The sequence below is a fragment of the Rhinatrema bivittatum genome, chromosome 2 (genome assembly GCF_901001135.1).
Source record: "Rhinatrema bivittatum chromosome 2, aRhiBiv1.1, whole genome shotgun sequence".
Taxonomy (NCBI): domain Eukaryota; kingdom Metazoa; phylum Chordata; class Amphibia; order Gymnophiona; family Rhinatrematidae; genus Rhinatrema; species Rhinatrema bivittatum.
Genome location: NC_042616.1, coordinates 552863190 through 552882553, shown reverse-complemented (window position 1 = coordinate 552882553; position 19364 = coordinate 552863190). Strand labels below are relative to the sequence as shown.

At 41.3% G+C, this 19364-nt stretch overlaps 1 protein-coding gene across 4 annotated transcripts in view; it reads right to left on the bottom strand.

Annotated features, from left to right (window-relative positions):
• Positions 1-19364, bottom strand: part of RTTN (rotatin) — a 685521-nt gene that overhangs the window by 274322 nt on the left and 391835 nt on the right. For all 4 annotated transcript variants that reach the window (XM_029590900.1, XM_029590899.1, XM_029590897.1 and 1 more), the window contains exon 31: positions 2395-2553. In XM_029590900.1, coding sequence (XP_029446760.1) covers positions 2395-2553 — 159 coding nt within the window. The remainder of the gene's footprint in view (positions 1-2394; positions 2554-19364) is intronic.

The following is a 19364-nucleotide window of genomic DNA, read 5'->3' as shown; positions in this document are numbered from 1 at the left end:
TTGGGCCTCTGGCCCCCATCGGAGCCGCCTGCTCTAGTGGTCCGAGGGCCGCCGGCCTCCGGGTCATGACCTACGAATTATAAAGGCGGGGGTGTCGCTTTTGCTGGTCACCATGCCAAGGTTCCCTCATAGCGAAACCGCTTACCAGGAAACCCCCCAACTTCTCAATTGGCTGCGGCCATTAGAGGCAGGATAGCCTCAAAACAATCTTGTAGATTACTGTTAAAGATATCCCACCCTATATCGGAGAGATGTACGCCATCCGGTCTAAATAAACCTGGGCTTTCATCCAGCAGATCGTGTTTTAATGATAAACCACTGATTGTAGGAATGAACCTTGAAATCCACTTAATTTTCTTGCGAACCTTTTCCATTGCACGGTGTGATTGCTCACCTCTCCAGATCCTACGGGGAGTGATATAGGACCAGGATGCTGTGGGAGCATGTTATATAACGTGACCAAATCTTTTTGTATTTTGTGTGAGAGCCACACTCCTAGTAAGAGGCAGGTCATTATTAAATCAAGGACAGTGCTTGCACATTTCCTTGAGTCTATTTTCAAATTACACAGCTGGGAAGTGGATTTAAGTAACCCCATCCTGTTGATGGATCACTTACAATATTATACGTCCTCCTAAAGTTACTAACATCATTTCTTAACCTAACCACAGTGCTCTCCCTTTTGCATGAGCCCTATGTACCATACATAAACTAATACATGATGAAAAAAATCGGACTAGCTAAACACAGCATTGTGAGTGCATGTCCCACACAGAAACCTTCAATCGGCAAATAAAGCACTCTTAACCATTCCCTCAGTAAAAACAGCGAGACTAACTCAAGTGAGAGAAAGGGCCTTATCTTTAGCAGGCCCCACACTTTGGAACACAATGCCTCTAGAGATCAGATTGCAAAGAGATTGCAAAGAAAAGTTTAAAAACATGGCTTTGTAAACAACAATTTTATAAAGAGACTGGAGAATGAAAATATACAGGAATAGGCAGAAAAACACCAGCACACAGCACTATTCTAAGAATGTGCATTTTAATAATCTATGAACTCTACCTCACAATAAACGTAATTTTAAACACTATAAATATGATTCTTACCCATGAACCATACCTTACAGGTACACTTGGTCATGACCTACTTCACTAAACAATTGATTGTCTTTAACAATTTAATGTAACTGAACCTTTTGTGGCACCTGTTAGAATGTACTATAGAACGCATCCACCTACATGAATTTATGTGCCTACATGTATACTGTTGCGATGGTACAGAAAAGAATTTAAATAATAAATAAATAAATGAGTACTAATGGTAAGGGTGAGGGTTTATACTAGTCAGAGGTGATGGGACAACAAAATTTTGCAGTAGAAAGGGATTACATCTGATAACGGAGAAAGCAAATGTCTATTACATCCTTTTATGTTTAATCATTCTGATTTCAAATGTTTCTGTTCTTGTGCCCTCCTAAAGTTACTTTTAAGTACCCTGACTGTGAGGTCTTTGACAGAGTGATTTTCCTTTGAGAAGTGTTCATCTGCTGAACCGCCATTGTACTTTTCTCTGTGATATTTTATGTTGTGTGAAGACTGATTCTTTTCCTTAACACATAGGTGACTCTATACTATTTAAACTCAGTGCATGAACAGTTTCTGGTAAAATGGTGAACTATAAATCTTGTAATTAATAAATAAATACATAAGTAGAAGTGCCCTGATTCTTTACTAACCTGATGGAGCACATACCTCTCAAAAGCTAGTCAAAAAATATATATTGTTAGCCCAATAAAAAGGCATGATTCTTTTTTTTATTTAACATTTATTTCTATGCAGTGCTAGAATGTCAGTTTGAATGGCAGATTGACACCATAGCGCCACATGGTTGAAACAGTGATACTGCATGCCACCAGCAGGAGGGGAGAAGGATGACTCACTTAGAGATGTTGTGCTGTCATTATTCTAATCCTACCTCTAAATTGGGTTCAGGAGATAAGGTGGGGGGGAAGGGGGGGGGAGTGCAGGCTGTCAACATTGCCACTTATTGTTCAATTTGGCCCTGATCTCTGAAGTCGATACTGCGGATAACAGAGATTTCTGCAGCAAGGGCTGGATTTTGCAGCCCTTCTTGCAGCTGCAGAATTGTGAACAACCAGGGGGATATAATAATGGATACCATTTGTGATAGTGGATTTACTGATACACAGCACTAAAGCAAGGCCTATAAACTTATGCCACACAGGCCACTAAATATTTGTTAAATCATAATGACAGTCAACCATAACTTACCTTAGCTGAATTATAACCAATGAATGTATATGCCACCATTTCATAGTACAATTAAAACATACAAATTATTTGATAAAACAGATAGAGAGAAAAGACATACCTCTCTGCGTACCATGCTACATTCTGACTTATCCAAGAGGATGTTTAACACTGTTCCCCACAATCCTCCTGAAATGTTCTGGCAGCTGTCAACTAAAGCAATGGATCCTACTTCGAAGGATGTTAGAGCTGATCCAATTCCCAAACAAGTGAACCTAACCTAATACAAATTATTAACAGAAAAAAAAGAACACTGTAATCTTTTTAGAAAGAAGTAATCATTACTCTGTAATCAAATTAGAAAGGCTATAATTTAACTGCCTGCCATGGGAATGCACTCTATCATTTTGGATAATTCTAATAATTGCCTTGTAATAAGTTATTTATTTGAAATTAAGATTGCATTCTTCAAAGAGCGGACAGCATGCACTCTAGTTGTATACAATGAGGAGGATAACACCACAAATATGCAATCCAAGTCCAAATTTTTCAAATTTTAAATATTTTAAGTAACAATTCGATAAACAGTCCAGCTCACAAAGAAAATTCCATTTTTACAGTGGTGCCACAGAGGCATATATTGTCTCGTCATATTAACACATTGAAATAGCACATTTTACTGCTGTGCATATTTGACAGTTACAGTTCAAAGGAAGTACCATGAGCAATAACGTAAAGGTCTACTGTCTGTTATTCTAACAGGCAAGTTTTACTTTGGAATGTTAAATTTGATTTTTTCAGTGTTCATGGGAGCATGTAGTTTATATAAAGGTAACCAACCAGAATGCCAATAGTACTTTACAATGTTAGTAAAGACGCTTAAGGTAATAGGCTTCATCTTATAAGCAGGATTGTTGGATGATAAGCCTTACATTTAATCATCGGTCAGACTCCCATTTTTTATATATTTTTCATATGCAATGTGAAAATCATGCAGTATATATAATTGTACGCGGAAACGTCATTGTCAAAATCTTGAATTGAGACTGACTACAAATACAACTCTAAACTCCAGCCCTTGAGAAAGAACGATGAGCATTCGAAACATGGTCCCATGTCGGGTGTGTTGATAATCTATGGCTTCAGCGATGTTCACAAGTTAAGTTTTTGGAATTATATATACTGCATGATTTTCACATTGCATATGAAATGTGAAAATCTTTGAGGGAGCATTGCCTTTGTTTGAATATACGCTCTGGAGCATTCCTTTGCTCTCAATGCAGGAAACGCTATTTAGGGGTTTCAGTATATACGAAGGATGACATGATGGAACACAGGATTTACTTTTATGGCATCTTTACGGACGAACTTCATGTCTTTTGACTGTATTTGGAAGGACCTTTCCATGGGGTAGTTAGGGTCAAAAGCACTATTACCTTTGAGCGGAAGGCTCACATTTATTTGTATTTATAAGATCTATTTTTTCTCAGTATACCAAAGAGTAGTTGTGTAGTATATTGTGAGCGATGGGCACCACAAAAATGTTATATGCTTTTGTTTCCTTTATGGAATAACCATAATGTGATGTATCTGGGGTCACAGGCCTAGAAGCTGGTATGGGGTTATTGCTCTCAGTTTTTGTTTATTGTTTTTGGTGGGGTGGGTTTCATATAACAGAGGGTGTGGTATTTTCTCTGGAGTGTGTGTGAATGTGTTGCGGATGTATGTGTTGTGTTAGTGGTGTGGATTAGATAAATGGAGTGTAAAGTCAAGTTGATAAGTATGGACAAACGATCATATGGGATTCTGCTTTTTCTATCCTAGAATATCATTATGAATATGTGGGGGGTGGTAGAGGCTGGGTGATTGCTTACCAACTAAATAGTTGTGGAATGTTGCGATTTTTTCATTATTGGGGAATGTGCATGACTGACTTGCATTTAACTTCTTTTAATGTAGACAGTATCCATTCACCCATGAAATGAGAAAAAGATACTTAACCTTTTAAAAAAAGGAACATTCTCATATTGCATTCCTTCAGGATAACAAGGAACATGAAAAACTCAAGCAGGACTGGGTGGGCCATTGTTATTATGCATCTTTTTCCAAGAGCCAGAGGGATATAGCCATTTTAGTTCATAAGTCTTGCCCATTTGCTCTGGAGCAGAAACTCATGGATACTGAGGGGAGACATATTATTTTGGTGGGGAAATTTTTTTTTAATGAATCCATGGTTTATGTGCTTAATATGTTTGACCAATTCTTCTTTCCAAATTAGTGATACTTCTAAGTCAATATTCTTCATACAAAATTGTCATGGGGGGCTATTAATCTCCCTATTTCTCTCCAGCTCGATACCCAACCTATTAGAACTAAAAAGATGTATAAATCATCAGAAGGGATTCATTTTTTGATGCAGGAGTTGCAGCTGATGGATGTATAGCAGTCTTTGCACCCTTTGGAGAGAGACTGTACATTCTATTCATCAGTTCATGATTCCTACTCTAGGACTGATTTTATTTTAATATCCTCGGGAATGTTTCCCAAGGTTGGGTTTGCAAGGATTGGCACAGTTACAATTTCAGATCATGTTCCAATTCATTTGGGACTGAATTTTGTGAACTGTAGGCCTTCCCCCTTTGCCTGGAGGTTGCAATCTTTCCTGTATTATGATCCTGAGTTTAAAGAGTATTTGGAAAAACAATGGGAAGAATATGTAATACTGAATGCTTCTTTTGATGCAAGTCCTGAGACCATCTGGAATGCTGGGAAGGTGGTAATTCATGGGAAGGTTGTAATTCATGGGAAGGTTATTGTGTATGTGGCGAATAAGAATAAGCAGAGGGACAAAGAGATACTACGATTAAATGAGCAATTGCTAATTCTCAAAAAACAGCATATAGCTACTATGAAACCAGAGGTGTTGAAGCGCATGAACAACATTAGAAGCTCATTGAATGCTTTGTTGTCCCAATGTGAAGTGCAACACATTTTGTGCTATAAAGCTGTTTTATTTCATCAAGGAAATAAAGCTTATAAGTTTCTGGTACGCCTGGTGTGCAATAACAAACTGAAACAATATATTACAGGTATATATGATGTTCAGGGGAAGCTAATTACTTCTACACGAATATTATGCTACAATTTTATAAGGAGTTGTATGCCCGGAAGCTGGCAAATATATATATCAATGGAAGGAGAGTTTTTGAGGAGTTTCCTCTACCATGAATTTCAATATTGCAGGAAGAGATATTGAAATAAAACCTATCACTGTTCATGAAATACAAGCCATTATACAATGGCTCCTTTGAGCAAAAGCCTCAGGAATGGATGGGTTTGATGCAGAGTTTTATAAATTATTGCAAGATGGTACAACTGAACCCCTACTACAGATGTATTTAGATTGTTTGCAGCGAGGATCTTTCCCGCAAGATATTAATACAGTTCAAATTTTGGTTTTTCCTAAGCTGGGAAAAGATTTAACGTTGCCAGGTTCATATAGGCCGATATCCCTGATAAATGTAGACCTAAAGATTTTAACGGCTCTCCTAGCAGCCCATTTAGGTGGGATTGTTCCTAGTATAGTGGCTGATGATCAAACTGGATTTGTTCAAGGGAGACATGGCATCACAAAAGTTAATAAATTATTGGAAGCTATTGGATCAGGAGAGCAGCAAAATCCCCAGGGTCTTATCAGTTTAGATGCGGAGAAAGCTTTTGATAATGTTCAATGGGAGTATATGTTTTGGCTCTTGCCTAAGTATGGGATACTGGATCCATTTATTCAGTGGATTCGGTTACTCTATAACTCTCCCACAGCACAACATCTTATTAATGATGTGCTGCCGGAATGGTTTCCTTTGCAAGGGGGTACACGGCAAGGGTGCCCATTATTGCCTCTGTTATATATTTTTACCATTGAACCCCCTGGTCAAGAAATTAAGATTAGATAGTTCCATCCCAGGCTTTGTTCTGGAGAAAAGTGAATATAAAGTATGTTTATTCATCGATGACATGCTCCTTTTTTTGTGTGACCCTATTCTATCTATGGGGAAAACTTTAGACCTGATTAAGCAGTTTGGAATGATTGCTGGCTTGAAGATAAACTTTTCTAAATCTAAGGCCTTGCCAATTCAGGATACGGTTCGATTGAAATTAACAGGGGACTTTCCATTGGCTTGGTCTACTGATGTTTTGAAATATCTAGGGATGTGGATACCTAGTAATTTAAATCTTTTATATTCTTTGAATGTTGGTAAACTAATAGAATCCATGGATGAACAAATGCATCTTTGGAAGGAGTTCCCCATTTCATTCTTGGGAAGATGTGCCCGGTTTAAAATGTCTTTGCTTCCTAAGTTGTTCTGTAAGACTCTTATGCACTCTAAAGCTTATGGGGGCCTAAGGCTCCCGCGTTTTCATTTCTATAATGTGACATGCCAAGTATGGTTTAGCTGGGAGTGGTATAGGCAATGTTTTAAGTTTGAAGTACCCAAATTAGTCAATGAAATATCTTATTCGTAGAAACCGATTAACGTTCTTCACTTAGCGGATAAGGATATGGATGTTAAGATCTTTCACCATGTGCTTCTAAAACCAGTGGGCCGGATTTTCAAAGGGTTATGCTCGCCGGGCATATTTTAAAAAGGCCCAGCGACATGCATAAAGCCCTGGAACGCGTATAAGTCCCAGGGTTTTACTACAGGGGCAGGAAGGGGCAGGGTCAGAGGCTCCAGGCACAGTTATAAAATCGGGCGTACATGTGTGCGCACCGGGTAGTGCGCGCACATGTACGTCCCCGCGCACCCTTTTCAAATCTACCCCCAGCGATTTTAGCTTGAAGAAATATGTGTAAATGGGGGGGGGGGGGAGATAATCCCTATGCAACAGAATTAATAGAGTTTGTGGGGAATCCTGCATTTATACCTGGAATGCAAAATCAATTATTTCAGGCATGGCATCAGAATGGATTTATAAACTTGGGAAGCCTTTACGCGGTAGAACAACAGGCAGTAGTGTCATTTGCACACCTACAACAGCGATGTGAAGCACGGCATTACCTTCAACTGCTTCAAACTAGTATTATTTGGCACTCTTCGGAAATTTATTTTATTTCATTATTTTAAAAATTAGCCAAATCCTCCAACACGATGGCCTTTTGGCTTAACTGTCATTTTAAAGGAGATTCAGTGGGGGGGGGGGGGGGGGGGGGGGGGGGAGGCACTCTTTTCTCTTGCACATAAATGGTCGCTGGAATTAGGAGAAGAGGTGTCTGTGATATATGACCGAGGGGGTTAAAGGGGCTCTTAGGGAAGATAAAGCCATTGCAGAAAGACTAAATGAATTCTTTGCTTCCGTGTTTAATAATGAGGATGTTGGGGAGATACCAGTTCCGGAGATGGTTTTCAAGGGTGATGAGTCAGATGAACTAAACCAAATCACTTGAACCAGGAAGATGTAGTAGGCCAGATTGACAAATTAATGAGTAGCAAATCACCTGGACCGGATGGTATGCATCCTAGGGTACTAACGGAACTCAAAAATGAAATTTTTGATCTATTAGTTAAAATTTGTAACCTATCATTAAAATCATCCATTGTACCTGAAGACTGGAGGGTGACCCAAGGGCTCCAGGGGTGATCCGGGTAACTATAGACCAGTGAGCCTGACTTCAGTACCAGGAAAAATAGTAGAAACTATTCTCAAGATCAAAATCGTAGAGCATATAGAAAGACATGGTTTAATGGAACATAGTCAACATGGATTTACCCAAGGGAAGTCTTGCCTAACAAACCTGCTTCATTTTTTTTGAAGAGGTTAATAAACATGTTGATAAAGGTGAACCGGTAGATGTACTGTATTTGGATTTTCAGATGGCATTTGACTATACAGTGTCCCTGCAACCTGGTTTATATTGGCCGCACAAAGAGAAAAATCCGTACGCGGTTGATTGAACACAGAAGTTGCATTAGGACATCGAAACTTGCGGCTCCTTTAGTGCAACACTGTATTAATCAAGCCCACCAATTCACTGATTTGCGATGGTCCATTTTGGAACAAGTGGATCAAAACCCCAGGGGAGGAGACATACAGTCCTCCCTGAACCGACGAGAACATTTCTGGATTTTTTATCTGAATACTGTGGACCCTAATGGATTAAACGAGAGAATAAATTGGTATTCCCTCATTTGACTACCTCTAACAATAATTGTGTTCTTCTATCATATTGACAGATTGTTCCCTTTCAAATATTCTGGTCACTTGTTGGGTATAAAACTACATCTGTGTGCTACTATTTACAGTTAAATATGGTGCTGTTATCAGTTTGCAACTAGCATGAATAAGAAGACGTGATTGAGAATACAATGGTATACGATGTATCAGCACCCCCCGGGAGAGGACGTGCCAGAGAACCGCCGCCCCCCGGGAGAGGATGTGGCAGAGTATCGCCGCCCGTATATGCACCTTGCAGGGTTTAACCTAATAGCCGGCAAAGATGCAACAGAGAACCCAGCCGCTTTTGATGTATTAGCACACTCCGGGATAGCACGAGACAGTGACCAGTATCCACCGGGAGTGACCGCGATAGTGACCTGCCTCCCTGGGACGTATCATGCTGTTTAGTTAAGAGCATAATAGCATGTGACAGAGGTTGCCGTTGTTGAAACTTTCCTCGGGCAGCTATCCTCCCTGGTCTTTTGCATTATGTGAGTCGAGAATATTTGTTTTCGTTATAGATCGAGAAATTATAACTAGACTGACAGCGCTTGGATGCGAGGACGTGAGAGGGAACTTCCACCCGTCACCGGAAGGGGTGGCAGCAAGCTCTGTGATTCGTATAAACAGCTTCCGTTGGGTTGCCATTGTTGAAATACAACGGGCTGAAATGCAGCCTGCGCGAAAAAATTGATCGGCACAGAATAAAGACGCCACAAGAAGAAGGTTTTTACAAGGCTACAAGGATCTGAATTGGTTTCCTTTTCTTCCCCTGAAGCAGGACAGCGGTCCGAAACATGGCCATGTCGGGTTACCTGGGACCTTTTCAGTGCGGATAAGTACCCGTTGCATTTTGATTGCCAAATATTGGTTGAGGAACTTTTAAAAATTTTTTGAAAAAGACAACTAAAATTGATTTTTTGAATGATTAAAAGCAATAGTGACCCCTATGAGAAACGAGTTGAACACATAATATGTCTTCTCGTGAATAGAGGGTCTTACAAAAATTGGTTTATAATTGGTTTGGCGTTTTTGGGTGTTATGTTAGCTCTCTAACTAGTACACAGTTTATTTTTGGTATTTGACAAAGTCCCTCATGAGAGGCTTCTAAGAAAACTAAAAAGTCATGGGATAGGAGGTGATGTCCTTTCGTGGATTACAAACTGGTTAAAAGACATGAAACAGAGAGTAGGATTAAATGGTCAATTTTCTCAGTGGAAAAGGGTAAACAGTGGAGTGCCTCAGGGATCTGTACTTGGACCGGTGCTTTTCAATTTATCTATTAATGATCTGGAAAGGAATACGATGAGTGAGGTTATCAAATTTGCAGACGATACAAAATTATTCAGAGTAGTTAAATTACAAGCAGATTGTGATACATTATAGGAAGACTTTGCAAGACTGGAAGATTGAGCATCCAAATGGCAGAAGAAATTAAATGTGGACAAGTGTAAGGTGTTGCACATAAGGAAAAATAACTGTTCTGGCTCACATAAAACATCCATGCTTTATTACCCAGGCAGCTAAACGTTCTCCCCCAATCAGTCCTCATGACAAAGATTCTGTAAGTCTGAAATTATTGTACAAGTAAACTTTACTTACAATTGTTGCACTTCAGATGCAAGCCCCAGGCAAGAATCTTTGGTAACTGAAACTATAGCAGGAGAAGGGAGTTTCCTGTGTGGCAGGAGTTAGTTATTGTAGAGGTGGGAAGGATGAGAGGAATATGAGGCTGATTTATCCCATAGAAGAAAGCAATAAGAGGGAAGGTGAAACCCAATCCGTTTCAGGGGGTAACACAGAACACACAGCTACTCAGAGGCAAGCATGGATCAACTGAACCATGGCTGAGAGCTGCCAAAAGAAATGCCTTCATTAGCTAAAGGCAGAGGACAGGGCCCAATGGCAGCAAGCCTAAGAACCATGGCATGTAACACAGGGGGAGCATGAAGGGCAGTCCTTTGAACTTATAAGGCACCCTGGAAACTTAAGTTAGGTTGAATAGGATTCAAGCTCTCACGATGGTGAGAAAGTGGAGGGGGTGCCTCTTAAAGACAAAGGCTCACAGATTTTTATCATAGGTTACAAACAGTGCTTCATTATGAAGAATACTCAGAAGTGAAGACTGCACTAAACAGTTAAACTACAGTACAGATAGATATAAACATGTACCCACTGCTGGGGACAGAACACTCCCCATCTGGTATCGCAAGATACCACTATATCCATTTATATCATTATGCAACAGTGCAAAGATCACTATAACTGGATCCTTTGACATTCAGGGAGGTTCCTGATCGTCTTGGTCTCTCAGTCATCCAGGAGATGTCTTCTTCAAAGAGTTTCACCGAAGCTGAAACAAGAGACAGACAACACAAAGAGAGAAAAAGTCTCTGAAGTGGACAATGGTCCACGGAGTTCAAGTCTCTTCATGCGGCATGAGGAGTACCACATCATTGATGGGCCTGTAGAAGGTCTTGGCTGTCCCTTGGTTCACAGTCATTACTTCAATTTTGCGAACATGTCCGTCGTTTCCAGGATAAGTCTTTATTTATTTATTTTATTTATTTATTTCAGATTTTTATATACCGGCATTCGAGACAGCAGTCACATCGTGCTGGTTCACATAAAACAGGGGTGCATAGTAAACATAACTATAACAATGGTGTTGAAAAGGCAGTTACATATAACAGGGTGATAAGAACTTGGCTGAGAAGGAAGAGAAAGGAAAGGTTATTAAAATTCACACAGGTAAACGATAGAAGATAAGGATGACCATGGTGTATTTGGAGATTAGTTAACCGAGTTGGAGATTAGTTAACCATGTTGGAGATTAGAAGTCTTGATGACGAGTCCTAGAGGCCAGCTGTTGCGTTGAGTTTGGCCGTCCTTGAGAAGGACAAAGTCACCTTATCGAATGTTGGGCTTGTTGGACTGCCATTTGCTCTGATATTGAAGTTTGCAGGTACTCCCTTCCTCCAACGACTCCAAAAGGAGTTTGCAAGCTGTTGGACTTGTTTCCATTGACGCTTGTAGAGCTCTTTTCCGTCAAAGTCTCCATGTGGCACAGGAATACTAGTAGTCTTTTGCGTTAAAAGCATGGCTGGAGTTAGGATCAGTGGTGACTCAGGGTCAGATGACACTGGAACTAGTGGTCTTGCATTGATGATGGCTACCACTTCTGCCAGAAAGATGTTAAGATTTCATGGGTGAGCAGAGTTGGCTTGGTTTCTGTTAACATGACGTTAATGATGCGGCACGCCATACCGATCATAAGCTCCCATGATCCTCCCATGTGTGAAGAATGGGAAGGATTGAATATCCACATACATTTCTGATCACAAAGGTACCTTTTAACGGTAGGATAGTACATCTTAACAGATGCAATATTCAACTCTTTACAGGTTCCCATGAAGTTAGTTCCACAGTCGGAGCGGATCTGAGTGGCTGAACCCCAGAGTTGAGCGTATACATGGAACCTTCTTCTCTGATTGTAGATGTAGCCCAGTACTACTTTGCTGTCTGTGTAAAGATGGATAGCATCAATTTGAATGTCCATTTCAGCTGTTATTAACTCCACTATTTCCACTGCTAGCACCGCTTCACATAATTCCAGACGTGGTATGGTGTGGTTAGGCTGTGGTGCTAACTTGGCTTTGCCGAAGATGAAACCCACATGCACTATTCCTTCTGCGTCTGTCACTCTCAAAAAGGCTACCGCAGCTATGGTCTTCACAGATGGATCATACAGGCTGTTGACTGTGGACAAGACACATCGGTGAGTATACGGTTTATCTTGGGTTGAGACTTCTCTCTTTAGATCCCAATTTAATCCAAGCCTTCGTTGGAGAGGAGGTGTGTCCACTCTCAGGTCCAAGTTCTTTAAGTCTTTGGCATGATCATCTGAAAGAAATGCTTTCATTACTTCAGAACTATTGGAGACTATTTTGTGGAGCCTTAGATTGGCATCTGCCAGCATTGCTTGTGTCATCCTTATTAAATCAATTGCTTCCTCTGCAGTAGGTAAGGACTTTAGTCTGTCATCTACATAGAAGTCCCTTTCTACAAAGTGTCTGGCATCTGCGCCGTACTCCTTTTCTCCTTCTTGGGCTGTTTTTCTGAGCCTGTATGTAGCTACTGCAGGTGATGGACTATTACCGAAGACGTGCACTCGCATCCGGTATTCTACAATCTCCTTATTGATGTCGTTGTCACGGTACCATAGGAATCTTAGGTAATTTCTATAGTCTTGGTGCACGACGAAGCAGTAGAACATTTGTTGGATGTCGGCTGTCACAGCAACTGCTTCTTTTCTGAAACGTACCACTACTAACAAGATATTGATCATGTCAGGTCCCATGAGAAGCACATTGTTGAGTGAGATTCCATGAAACTGTGCACTGGAATCAAAGACGATCAGGATCTGGCCCGGTTTCTGCGGATGGTATACACCAAAGGTAGGCAAGAATCAACACTCTTCATTATCTCTTAAGGGTGGAGCTAGCTCTGTGTGGCTATTGTCCAACATTTCGTTCATGAAGTTAATGAAGTGTTGCTTCATCTCCGGTTTCCTTTTCCGAGTTCTACGCAGTGACATAAGTTGTGAGAGTGCTTGCTCTCTGTTGTTAGGGAGTCAAGGTCTGGGTGTCCAGAATGGTAGAGGAGCTACCCAGCTATTTGATTAATCTATAAAGAACTCTTTATTCATAATTCTTAAGAATTCTGTCTTCTATAGAAAGAGTAGGTTTGTCGTCATCCTTGGTGACTTGAAATACTGAGTCCCCTAGTTGTTGTTTTACATCTGATAGAGAGGTGATCTGACTGGTAGCTGAATTGAGATTCAGTTTCTCATAGCTTAGGATCTCCTTGGTGCTTAGATGGTTAGGACATGGTTCAAATAGAGTAGGACATCCATTCTCTAAGACACTCATAAAGTATACATGAACGCTTGGTCTCCTTGCTCGATTCAAGCAGACATCGCCGACTAACACCCATCCCAAAGCGAGTCGGTAAGCATAGGGAGCGGTTGGTGGACCATCACATATTTCTGGGACCTTGATCAGTGCTGGTGTATTTCTGCCCAATAAAAGCAGAATTTCTGCTTCCAGATCTAATGGTGGGAGCTGATGCATTATGCACTTTAGATGAGAATGGTGCAGGAATTTCAACCCTGTTGCCAGGCATCAGGTCGCACTCAATGAGCGTGGGCAAGTTTGACTTGTTGCTGCCGTCTATCGCCTCTATTATATATCCGCTTGCTCTCCTCCCTGTCACTCAGGTAACCCCTGAGCAGGTTTTGAGGTTGTACAAGGAGTAGTGGTCATGGATATTAAACAAGTCAAAGAATCCTGGCCTTGCCAGGGATCTGTTGCTCTGCTCATCTATGACGACATACATTTTGACTGCCTTCTCAGGCTGCTCCTTGGGATACACTCTAGCCAAGCATATCTTTGTGCAGGATTTCCCGTTGCTATTTCTCCCACATACTTGTGTGCATTTGGGGATCACTTCAGGTTCTGGCTTTTGTTTTGCCTTTTCCTCCCCGCCGTGGTTTGAACTAGGGCGTGAGGTTTCCGAAGGATGACATTTTGCTCCATCAGGGTGCAAGGCACTATCATGTTGGTCACTCCCACACTCTGAACATTTAATGGCTATTTTACAGTCTTTAGCCATATGGCTAAATGAAGAACACCACCGGTAGCAAATTCTGTACTTTTTAACAGTTCTTTGCGCTTTTTTAAAGGTTTCCCTTTGAATCCTTGACACTTTCTGAGTGGGTGAGGTTTCTTGTGTATTGGACACTGTTGGTCTGGATCCTCTGCTCTATCCATACTAGGAAGTTGATCTGATGAAGGTGCTGCAGGTGACACTTCTGTTTTGTGCACAGAAATAGGCTTCCTGCTGCTGCTATGCTTATTGGTTGGCCTCTCGTTCACTCTGTGGCTAATTCTGTGCATTTCATGTGTACTGAACGACAAGCTAGGGTCGCTCCTTTGCCTTGCTAAGTCTCGTATGAACTTTGTGAAGACATGGAAAAGTGGATACTCTTTGTGGTCTTCTTTGTACCGTGCACCATGAGATGTCCATTTATCTTGTATATCCCGTGGCAGTTTGTTTATGATGGTCTTTGTGTCTCGTGAGGTGTCCAGAAAGTTGAGACCCAGATAGATGAGTTCAGTCTTAGCTGTCTCCACCTCTTGGAGGAGATCTCTCAATTCTTGCAACTTTCAGTTATCTCTACTGGATATTTCTGGAAAGTTTTCCATTTTCTCAAACAACGCATTTTCTATGGCAACTGGGTCCCCATAATATTGCTCAAGTCTCTCCCATACTTTTAGCGCTTTAAGGGGATCATGTGGGTAGACGTTTTTTAATCCTTTCACATGTTTGACCGATTCACGTCCCAACCATTTTACCATCAGGTTTATCTCTTCCTTTGGAGTCAAACTCATATCCTCCACAGCATCTTGGAAGTCAGATTTCCATGCCCTGTAACTCTCAGGGCGATCGTTGAACTCATAAAGCCCTGCGGTTATGAATTCACAGCGGGTCATGTACCTTGCTAGATCTTCTCTTTCAGAAGACTCATTCTGGAAGGCAGTAGGTCTTGTGGTTGACTGTGCACGTCACTTTTGTTGAACATTGGCTCAGGATGTGGTTGCTCAATTGCCTCCTGTTTAGGCACAGGGTATTCAATTGGAGCCCTTCCTGAGTGTAGTTGCCTAGCTCTTTCTCGTTCCCAATCCCCATGGAACGCTGGGATCCATGGTTGCACTGAAGTGTTTTCCTTGGGGCGTGTAACTGGAGCATGAGTTAGATGAAATGCATCTGTGTGATTCAGAGCCGGTGAATCACTGCAATGGCATTTAGCATTCATGGCATTTTGCATTTCAGGTCTGATTTCTTCAGACAAGACAGCCATTGGTGAGGAGGAGCATGCTCTCCCAAGATGCGAGGGTTTCTCTGAGGGAGGCGGTGTTTTGGTGCTGGCATGTGTTGGAGGGTGAGCCGTGACATACTCAAGTGTCTGCTGAGCCGTATCCTGCTGGGCCATGGAACTGAATGTGTCCTTCCCACCATCTTGGTCCAGGGCCACATCAAATACCTTAGCTTCAGCTTCAAGGGCTGCTGCCTCTCCTTTGTGCCGCAACACGTCCAAGGCAATATCTAGTTCAGCCTTTCTGTGGGCCTCAGCAGCAGCAGTACGTTGGATTTTTATAAGATACGCGCCCGGATGACGCGCTGACTGTGTCATGCCCTCTAACATGCCCCCGGATAACGCACTGACCGCTTCACGCCCCCCAACACGCCCACCCCAAGAAAGCCTCAGGACTTGCACGTGCCGGAAGCCTATGCAATATAGGCTCAGCGAGCGCAGGGCCGTTTTAGAAGGGTTATGGGCTTAACCCTTTTAAAATCCGGCCCCAAGTATCTTCTACTGATTGTATAATTGGGACTGTATGTGTAAAGGAAAGGGTCCTTCCTGCATGGTCTGTGTGGGTGTTAATGTGAATGATGATGTATGGGAGAGCATGGATGGAAGGGTGTGGTAGTGGGTATGTTTTATTTGAAGGTTTATGTTTCTTTAGTGGGATTAAGATATAACATATGCAGGACACATGGGTTGGTGCAGAATATGGGTATGAGGTGAGGCTACTTGGGTTAATGTTGGAATGTTGAGATTAATGTAGCCCTTCTTACATTGAGCAGGACATTCTATGTTCTGGATATGTCACTGTGAGTATGATTATTGTATGCTGATTTATTATTGTTTCCTTTTTTTGTATATTCTGCCGCATATTGGACTCCATAAATATATATAAACAAATATTAAAAAAAAAATTAAAAAAAAAGAATATCATGGACAAGGCACTGCCATAATATTCTTAGAGGGATCAATGAACTGGAGGATGTCCATCATTTGTACCCTGGGCTCATCCTTTGTCAACTAAATGGAATAGCTATTTTCCTAATAAATCGGGAAAGAATAATAATTATTATTTATTTTCTCTACTGAAGTAAACCAAAGCAGCCAAGAAGTTAAATTAAAAAATACATAAAACAACATGTGAAGCTCTTCTATGCTCCTTTCCTGTGAAAGAGAGGTGTCTGAGGGAAGTCATTAGATGAATAATTATACCCTCAGAAATGCTCAATCTCCAACTCAAAATAAAGTGAGGGAGTTGACAGAGTCTGCAACTAACAGTCACAGACTCAGTAAAGATTTCTCTTGACTGTTGGAAACTAGTCTCCCTTGCCACTCTGTTCACTGGTGGAGCTTCCTCTCCTGCTGGACATAGACATCTGTGCAGTTGCAGCCGATGCTGATACCCTTCTGGATTTCTGCATCAATGCAATACCAGCATGTGCCATTTGAGATTCCAGTCTAAGGTACCAGCGATGAAGCTGGCACACTAATAGACAGACTGAATCTCTCCACTTCTTGGTCTTCTCTCTCTTTCTCAAAAATAGCCAACACCGAAACTGCATAGGAATCAGGAGTGATGAAATTTTCCTGGGACTTTTTCTTTTAAAGTGGGTGCAAAGACCAAGGGAACTTTGTAGCTATGCAGACAGTATAAAAATTACACTTAGGGGAAGATTTTAAAAGCCCTGCACGCCGAGCCTATTTTGCATAGGCCCAGCGACACGCGTATGTCCCGGGGCTTTGAAAAAGGGGCGTGGCGCCAGTCCGGGGGCGGGCAGGACAGAGGCCTCCGGCACAGCGGCCGTGCCGGGGGATTGCGCGCTGGCAGCTGGCCGGTGTGCGCAACTTACGCCTGCCAGAGGCAGGCGTAAATAACAAAATAAAGGTAGGGGGGGATTTAGGTAGGGCTGGGGGGTGGATTGTTAGGGGAAGGGAGGGGAAGGTGGGGGAGTGGAGGGAACGGGGAAAGCCATCGGGGATCCCCTAGGGCTCAGCACACGCAAGGTGCACAAGGCACGCGCATGTTATAAAATCAGGTGTAGCTATTAAAATTCGGCCCTTACTGTATAAGAGTAGGGAGGAGTTGGAATGGGAGTGAACGAGCCTTGTTAAAGGTAAAAAGGGCAGAAACTGTGGTCTAGTTTTTATAATGTGGTTGGGTTTTAATGAAGTGTTGGATCATATTTGAATTGGGACTCTTATGGTGATTTTTTTTTTTTTTTTAAGTATTTTGTCTTGTTGAAAAGACTGTGCATAGAAGATGTAATATGTTAATTGTATACTACAAATTTCTCTTTATTGTTCACCACTTTGGAGGGTCTTTGACATGATTAAGCAGTCTATTAGTTTTTCATATTAAATTTATGAGGGCTGGAGACTCAAGTCAGTCACAGCTTTAATAAAGTGTGATAGAACACACTACACATTTTTTGCATGAAGCTCTTCTCTGCCACCCCTTCCTTCCAGCTGTTCTGCTTTAGTTGTTATTCTTACAATATTCTTGTTTCACGACTTCATTCTGGTTGGTGAAGGGGACAAGAGAAAGCTGATTTCTTGATAAATCAGGACTACTGTATGGAGAAAATAACCATGAATACAACCCAGTAATAGAGAAAAAGTGATGCCAATTTCTTAATACAAGTAAAAGGTTTTGGCTGCTTCAAAGGAAGAGTGGCAAGTCACATTTTGTGTATGTATTTTTTAAATTTCTAACACATTCATATATATTTATTAAGCCCTTCCATTGAATGTAGCTGCTAATATTTCTGAACATACAACAGGAAAGTTTGCTTCTTTCACATACATTGTTCTGATCTGGTACCAGTCCTGTAACAGCTAAAAAAATCACTGCATTTTTATTCTTGCTTGGTTTAAAGAAAGGTATATCTGGGTAAGTTTAAGAGGAAGACCTTAAGAAATACACTGATAGCTATCACTGAAGCATACTTGTTTTATTCTGCCTTTTCCATAGTTAAACATCACTAGGTTGGCAGACACATACTATCTACTCTGTCTTATACAAAGTGACTTTTATTTACTAGTCCTCAACAACCTGTGCCCATTCTTTTTTTTTTTTTTTTTTTTTACTTTATTTTTAATGAAATTTAAGTGGACAAAACAAGACGACTTGTATGGTAACATGAGAGACAAAAATAAAGAATAATATCATATAATATGCTTCCTAATATAAATTATAAGGCGATAAGGAAATATCTCTCAAATGTTAAGAAAAAGAAGAAGGTGGGGGACAAAAGATATGGCCTGATACAAAAGTAATAGTTAGAAGGTATAAATATGAGAGGAAACAACATCAAATATAATTAACACTTATAACTGCAAAAAAGGGCCCGACCACCGAAGTGCCAGGCCCAAAGAAAGGGGAGGGTAGGGGAGGGGTGAGGCAGGCCGGGACAGTGCCATTAGTCGCTATCCTGGGGACGCATGCGCCGGCAGTCAGCCAGCATGCAGAGTCTACTGCTGCTCCGAAGGAGCAGTAAGGTACAAAATAAAAAAATTCTAACAGTCAGGTAAGGGGTAGGGGTCGGGGAGAAGAGAAAAAGTAGGAAGTTAGATAGGGGTATAGGGAACTGGGGAAGCCACATTCGTGTCGCCACACGTTGCTTTTTAAAATCCCCCCGAGCGCATGGGTATTTTATAACATGCGCACAGCGAAGCGTGCATATTATAAAATCGGCACGTCGATGTGCGCACGCCAGGAGTTACACGCATGGGTCTTAAAATAGACTCCTTAACCAATAAGCTTTCATACTGTTGATGCACCTCCATCAATGCTCTCTGCTTCAACGACAAAGGGAAAAGAGTCAAAGGGGAATTGGATTCAGACAGCAATCAACAAGGACCCTGACTTTTACGGTCTGGGGAAACAAATAAGCATGGAGGTAACTTGCTGATGCAGCTGTTACTATCCTTAACCAATAAGCCTGATA